This window comes from Amphimedon queenslandica, unplaced genomic scaffold (assembly GCF_000090795.2).
Source record: "Amphimedon queenslandica unplaced genomic scaffold, v1.1 AMPQUscaffold_11612, whole genome shotgun sequence".
In the NCBI taxonomy this organism is placed as follows: Eukaryota; Metazoa; Porifera; class Demospongiae; order Haplosclerida; family Niphatidae; genus Amphimedon; species Amphimedon queenslandica.
In genome coordinates, this window is record NW_003548146.1 from 1 (window position 1) to 7240 (window position 7240).

General features: G+C 32.6%; 1 protein-coding gene and 3 long non-coding RNA genes across 4 annotated transcripts; all 4 read left to right on the top strand.

Moving 5' to 3' along the window:
• The first annotated feature begins 2800 nt into the window (after positions 1–2800).
• LOC109589131 (uncharacterized) lies at positions 2801–3236 on the top strand. Its single transcript, XR_002188538.1, has 3 exons — positions 2801–2811; positions 2860–3014; positions 3158–3236. It is a non-coding gene; the product is annotated as an uncharacterized LOC109589131 (long non-coding RNA).
• Positions 3237–5000: 1764 nt separating this feature from the next.
• Positions 5001–5308, top strand: LOC109589133 (uncharacterized). Its single transcript, XR_002188540.1, has 3 exons — positions 5001–5031; positions 5078–5133; positions 5176–5308. It is a non-coding gene; the product is annotated as an uncharacterized LOC109589133 (long non-coding RNA).
• A 370-nt stretch (positions 5309–5678) lies between these two features.
• LOC109589132 (uncharacterized) lies at positions 5679–6030 on the top strand. Its single transcript, XR_002188539.1, has 3 exons — positions 5679–5783; positions 5829–5876; positions 5927–6030. It is a non-coding gene; the product is annotated as an uncharacterized LOC109589132 (long non-coding RNA).
• Positions 6031–6304: 274 nt separating this feature from the next.
• LOC109589130 (uncharacterized) lies at positions 6305–7208 on the top strand. Its single transcript, XM_020005248.1, has 7 exons — positions 6305–6348; positions 6410–6463; positions 6514–6561; positions 6607–6662; positions 6727–6863; positions 6910–6972; positions 7021–7208. Exons 2-7 carry the CDS (start codon positions 6419–6421, stop codon positions 7206–7208), a joined length of 537 nt encoding a protein of 178 aa, XP_019860807.1. The 5' UTR covers positions 6305–6348; positions 6410–6418.
• The last annotated feature ends 32 nt before the right edge of the window (positions 7209–7240 follow it).

The following is a 7240-nucleotide window of genomic DNA, read 5'->3' on the forward strand; positions in this document are numbered from 1 at the left end:
GAACGACCAATGAAAATACGAAAATTATTAAAAAATCAACACAAACAAGAACATAAAAAATTTAAAAAAACAAGATGAAGTAGGATTCCGAATGACCAATGAAAATACGAAATGAAAATCCTACTCGTGACGCAAATTCTACTCTACATTGCAAAGTGATCCATAATTCTTACATAATAACATTAAAAGTACAATGTAGAGCAGAATTTGCGTCACGAGTAGGATTTTCATTTCATATTTTCGTTGGTCGTTCGGAATCCTACTTCATCTTGTTTTTTTAAATTTTTTATGTTTAGCCTTGGGTATTTTTCAGAATTTTGGCATTTTAATAAAGTGGCTGTAACTCCAAAGATTAAAGTCGGAATCAGCACAAACTTTCTACACAGCATAAGGACATCAATATGCATCAGAAAATTTAATAAAAGTTTGAGGTAATTTCGGAGCCATTTTTTGGAAAAAATCATGGGCTATAGCCTTTGCTTTTTTCAAAAATTGGTTTGTTTTTTAAATTCTTAATTATTTTTAGAAACAGCTCAAACTTAGAGATCTATACATGGCATTATTAGGATATCAATATGTATCAGAAAATGTAATAATCAACTCATATACCCTTGCCCATACGCCTACACATGGCAAGGGTAAAAATTGGGGGTATTTTACAACGAAACAAAGGTAAAAGCTGCACTCTCTGTATCACCACTCACAAACATTATACTTCTTAAGACACTGTTACACCTCTTTTTAAGTCTGTTGTCCATCTTGATGCACATGTGTGGTTGTTATCCATTTAATTTAGTGCATCTGCACATGTGCAGTATACAAAACTAGCTTTTGAAGGGAAAAACAGACCATAAAAGAGGTGTAAGAGCTTGCATTTTCCAAATTTGGCCTATTATGGGTGAGGCTGCACATGCTCAGTAGTCTCGCAGAGATGCAATTGCATGGAACACTGTAATTATTTCTTGGCCGAATTCTGAGCTCTTTTAATGTTCAATAGCTATATTTCTGATAAAATTGAAATGCCCAAAATGTTAATTAGCAAATATGCCAGTGTAGAACTAACCATTTTAGACTCATAGACATAGAGCGGTCTCAAGGCATCAGGCTGTGGGTGTAAAATCTTCTGCAATGAATCATTCTCTTCTTGAAGACTGGCTACAATACTTATCCTCTGTAGGGGAAAATAAATAATTTAAACAAACAAATAAATAGGATTTAAGTTCAAGAGTAGGGGGGAAAGAAAAGCATATGTACCTGTTATCAGTAATTTCAACTTTCAACCAAACATAATTTTTGTCAAGAAATATAATTGATTTCAGAAATGAAAGAGAAAGCATTTACAAGTATAATGAAATCACAACATGTACATCAGAAAAATTAAAAAAATAACAAAGAATTCTCTACTTTTCATTCTTGACAAAATTATTAGCAACTTTTGTCTTTAAACAGTGTTATTATTTATTGTTTTATAGCACTTGATAATATATGAGACTGTAATAATATACCAGTACATGTACACCAGTAATAATTCACATACTTATTGATTCAGATTAGCTGAGAATAAGAGCAACCCCTGATGATACATATGTTTAAAAATTGGAAAGTTATTAGCAGTATGTTTCAAAAATTGTCTCAGAGTTGTAATTTGAATTGGTACATCTTATCAGTGCTTTGCATTGATTTCACTAATACATGAAAGTTTAGTTCCACCCACTAACAGTATATCAAATGAGAAGAGCAATCCATTAACTGATTGAAGCATATACCGTACAGCTGGTTAATTTTGCGGAGAAAAATTTTGCGAATCCTTAAAAATAACCTGGTTTGCGGATTAAATATTTGCGGTTTTGACAGTTATTGTAGCATTATCTATACTGTGGTCATGCATGAATTTCATTATTTTGCGGATTTAAATTTTGCGCTTTAAATGGAATCGCAAACTCGCAAAATTTAATTCCCCGCAAATATTTCCTGCTGTACGGTAGTGCATGTACATACTTTATTACTGGTGTTGGAGGGTGGTTGGACCCCCCTTCTATTTGGACCGGGGGTCCAAGCGCTCGCGAGTAGTTGGACCCCCCCTTTAGTGTAGTTGGACCCCCCCTTTAGTGTAGTTGGACCCCCCCTTTAGTGTAGTTGGACCCCCCCTTTAGTGTAGTTGGACCCCCCCCCGCTTGCGCAGCTAGCATTAATCAGGTCGCAATCACGCACTGACTTACCAGCTGTACTACTATGGCAGACTTTGAGTTGGTTTGCAAATATCTTGAGCATGGAGAATATCCGTCAGAAATAGATACTAAAGATGGTAAAAGAAATTTCAGGTACAGCAGTTTGATGTCATTGGGCAAATTATTCCTGAACTGAAACTACTACAGAAGAAAATGCCAGGAGAATTACAAAATTGAGAATGGATTGCTGTACTATACCAAGTCATTAAGAGGATCTTTGAATAATAAAACAAGAGAATGGAAATTATGTGTCAGATCTGAAGAAGACAAAAAAAGAGTACTACGATCTTGCCATGAATCACAATCAGGTTAGTCAGAAATAATGGCTTTGACATGCATCCATCAGTAGGGACTCTTGTCAGATGGGTAAACAGTAAATGACTACTTTCATTCAGGTGGACATTTAGGTCGAGATAAGACTACTGAAAAGATCTGTTCTAGATTTTACTGGGGTCGGAATATGTATAGTGAAATCCATGAATTTTTAAAATCATGTGAAAGATGTCAACGAAACAATGATGTATTTCATAAGCCACACTCAACACTTCATCCTATTCCTGTTCCTGGAGTAGTTTGGCAGCAAGTATGTACTTGTGTAGTCAAGCATCTTAAAGTTACAATTTTCTTTTAGATAGGTATTGATGTTGTGACGATGCCAACTAGTAAAATGGGCAACAAATACATTATCACTTGTGTGGATTATTTTAGTAAGTGGCCAGAAGCAGCAGCTTCTAAAGACAAGAGTGCGGTTTCAGTGGCAAACTTTATTTTTGAAACAATATGTCGGTGAGAAACTTCACATAATTAGACCTGCTTTAATAATTATAATGCTATTTTTTTAAAACTTACCACAACTGTTGGTGTGGTTAACCACACCAGCACTACTAAGTCAGCAATAATTCATTTAGTAATGTATGTGTATGTTATAGATTTGGGTGTGCAAAAGTAGTGATAACAGATCAAGGAAGGGAGTTTGTTAATAGCATTAATGAGGAATTGATGTCACTTACTGGTACCAATCATCGCATAACTTCTGCATACCATCCACAAAGCAATGGTTTAGTGGAACGATTCAACCAGACACTTCAAAACTCACTTAGAAAGTGTAGTTTAAAATCCTCAGATGATTGGGATTCTCTATTACCATCGGTTCTTTTTGCAATACGCACTAGTGTACAAAAATCCACAAAGTACACTCCATTTCAATTGATGTTTAATAGGTGTGTATCACTGCTGTCAGTTTTGTCACAATTTATAATTATTCTAGGCAACCAGTTTTACCTATTGAATTGGAGTTGAAGGGACAACTGAGCAATGCAGATGAAACAAATTTTAGCATAGATATAGATGATGTTGTTTCAAGGATGACTGAGTTAAGGCAAAGGATATTTCAATCTGCAAGTCAAAACATTGATGATGCACAGGTGAAGTATAAGGAATATTACAACAAGAAAAGAGATAACCCAGAGGTGACTCGCTTTATCTCTTAAAAAATTTGACTACTAAATATATTTTTAGAAAATTGCAATTAATTCTAAGGTACTGGTGAAGAATAGTGTCAGAGATAGCAAAAAAGGGATGAAAATGGCTGAAAAGTGGCAGGGGCCTTATACTATTCATGAAGATTTGGGAAATGGGTGTTACAAACTTAAGAATGCATCAGATGTAGTACTTAAATGACCTGTCAATGCTGCTAGACTAAAGATTTTCCAGTTAGTTAATCTACAATTGCTTAGAAATCTTTTGTTTAATTTCAGTTGTACTGAAGCAGATACTTCAAGGACTGCAGCTAAGACTCAATCACCAAAATCAAGTAACATTACTGTCATATTTAATGCACAATAATCTCACTCTGCAATGAGCATAGGGATGTCTCCAGTTCTTTATAAACTTTCACCTTACCAATTTACTCATGAGCATATGCATAATTTATTGCATGGTGCTATGATAGATGCTGAAGTCATTGACTTTTACCTTAAGTTACTGCTTGAAAAACATCAGGTAATTTTATGTATATCATGTAGTTCATACTCTAATTGTTAGTTGAGATATGTAAGCATTGCATGGCATTCAATATTATAATCATAATAATTATTATTATTATAGAGTATCATAATTGCCTTTTTTATCATAGGATTCTCATTTTGCCACATTACCGTCTCATGTATTTGATTATTCTAATTTTGATGCAGATGAAATAGAAGAATTTAGTGATATTACTGTAAGTATAACAGTTACAATTATGTCATTGGCAGTATTTATATTCTTATAGTCGACAATTTTCCTGACAGGAAAGCTGTTAGTTCCTGTCTATGTTGCAGAAAAAATTCACTACTTCCTAATAGTATGCATATTATAAATTGCTTTGAACTTATGTATATTTTTATAGATGGTTGACTTTTGCAATTCTTCAGTATTCATTTTAGATTCATTACTATCCAGTGACTGGAGAGAAAGATATGCAATATATTATTCTCAACTACAGTAATTACATTTATAATTATTGAATTAATAAGTTTTGTGCAATTATATACACACTATCTGTAGGAGCATAATAAAATTACTCACAAAAAAGCACAACATGCAAGAACAGGACCTGAATGTGAAAACAATGAAGGTTAGCTTCTTGATTAATTTGATTGGATTTTGTTACTAAATTTTAGTGCTCCCAGCAATCTGATGGTACATCATGTGGAGTGTTTGTTTGCAAGGTTTGCTCATTGTATCATACATTAAATAAATTAATAGAATTTTGATGTAGTATGCTAAGTGCTTAATTACTGACCAAGAACTTAATTTTATGGTAACATTTTAAAGTTTTTGTTTGGATTCTTTTTAATTTTATGTAGGATAATAATGATAGCTATAATATTAGAAAGGAGATTGCAATTGACATTGCAGAAAAGTAATAATTTACCTCTGTTCAAAGCAATTTATTTAATCATAGGTTTATTGGAAATGACAATGGCATTAATTGCAATAAGTGTGGAATAGTTTATCCACAGAATCAGGCTGCTATTCATTCCAAAGGTTGTGAATGCTTTGTTTTGAAACATCAATCTCGGGAGGCGGAGATTTTAGAGATGAACTTCAGTCTGATGCCGAAAGAGAAATGTAAGCTAACAGTAAACTGATTCACCTTAGAAACTTCTGTAGCACGAAAGCGGCGCTGTCAGCAATGTCATGGTTGTCTTGCTCTCGACTGTGGAACATGTACCTCTTGCAAAGATAAACCAAAATTTGGTGGTCCTGGCAGGAAAAAACAGTGTTGCATTAAAAGAAAATGTTTACAATTGCAGAAAAAAGTGGTTAATGATAGCATAAGTCAGCTCTCATCACCTTTAATCCCACCTTTGCCATCTCAAGAGTCTAAAGTTATAATAGAAGGTATGCATGCAATTCACCCTTAAAAATGTGAATGAATTAAGTGGTTATACTTGTATAGATAACAATGATGAAGAAAGTAAAGAATTTTTTGTGATTAAATGCAATGGGTTTGATATAAAATTAAATGACATCAGAAGTCTCTATAACAATAACTGGCTTCAAGATCAGGTATGTTTAAAACTGCTGTGTTAATAATTTTAAAATTATTATTAGCTTATCAACTTTATAATATACTGGATTTCTGTTTTCAAATGTGCTGAGGTAATTTTTTTACTTACTGTTATAATCTATATTTATTATTTATTTATAAGGGCACAAACATACAGGTATCATATCTTCATTCAACTCTTTTTCAGAAATTAATTACAAATGTCACCAAAGCGGAAATTATGAAATACTTTAAAGTACATAAAATGAGGCAGAATTTTTTGTTAACTTGTTCTTGTACCAACAGACTGATCTAGCTAATACAGATCTATACTTATTTCCAGTTTGCCATAATAATCATTGGATCTTATCAGTAGTGATACATCTTTGCTTATTGTTGATTTCTATTTGCAATAGATACTTAGGCCAAAGGAAAGTGTCATAGAAATTTATAACTCCTTGTTGCCAACAAATCCTGAAATTAAAAATAGGTTACAGTAAGACAGAATCCTTTTAATCTGTAAAGTTTTTATGGTGTTTCAGGAAAGTCAAATGTGTCATAAATAATCTGACTGTTATTGAGAAAGTAAGTTGGAAATTAAGTACTTAACAATCATTATAGTAAAATACTATGTCTTTGCTTTTAGCAAAGTTATATGTGTCAAACGAACAGCATAGATTGTGGTGTGCTCACTTGTCTAGTAAGAAAAATTATATCTCTTTTTATCAATTTTGTACTTCAATTGTAAAGAATGCTGCATTTCAAGTAGGAATGAGGCCTAAACATATACTTCCAATAGTAAAATAAAAGTAAAGTATTACATAATTTTTTATATTGCAACAGAGTGGTACACAAATGGTTAGGCAATGGATACTAAATGAAATAGGAAAGAGTATAAGGTATATACAATCAATTTTAAATAAGTGACAAGTGTAAAAATACTTTGCTTCTATGTACATGTAGTTCTGGCTTGCTAGGTGAAAATATTACTTGTGAAGAAAATATGGAAATAATGAAGAAAGAAATAGCTGCTACTCAATATATTTATACTGAAAATGATGAGACTTTCGACACATGTGATGACCTTAGCAAGGATGAAGGTATACCACATAACAGCCTATTATTTTTGTTTTATGTTATCATAAGATACTGACAGTGATACACAAAGCTCTGACATAGATGCAGATGAATTAAACAGACAATTCAGTAGTATGATAATATTAGTTACTATTATTTAATTATGAAACTCTGTTGTAGACATAGGATCTATGGATATTTCAGAAGTTCTTATTCCAGACTATGTCAATTCACCTCCCCCTGTTAAAGATACAGAGGAAATACTTTATGGAATAAGCTCACATTGGGGAAAACAGTACTTTCTTGATCACTATCCAATAATAGATCGTACTAAATCTGATGAGTATGTTATTTTATACAGTATTTAATTTATAACTGTATAATTTTTAGAAATTGTTTG

Coding starts and splice junctions, on each gene's coding strand:
- LOC109589130 (XM_020005248.1), top strand. CDS start 6,419: ATGTGTCAAACGAACAGCATAGATTGTGGTGTGCTCACTTGTCTA. Junction 6,663..6,726: donor GAAATAGGAAAGAGTATAAG/GTATATACAATC, acceptor ATGTACATGTAG/TTCTGGCTTGCTAGGTGAAA. Junction 6,864..6,909: donor TGACCTTAGCAAGGATGAAG/GTATACCACATA, acceptor TGTTATCATAAG/ATACTGACAGTGATACACAA.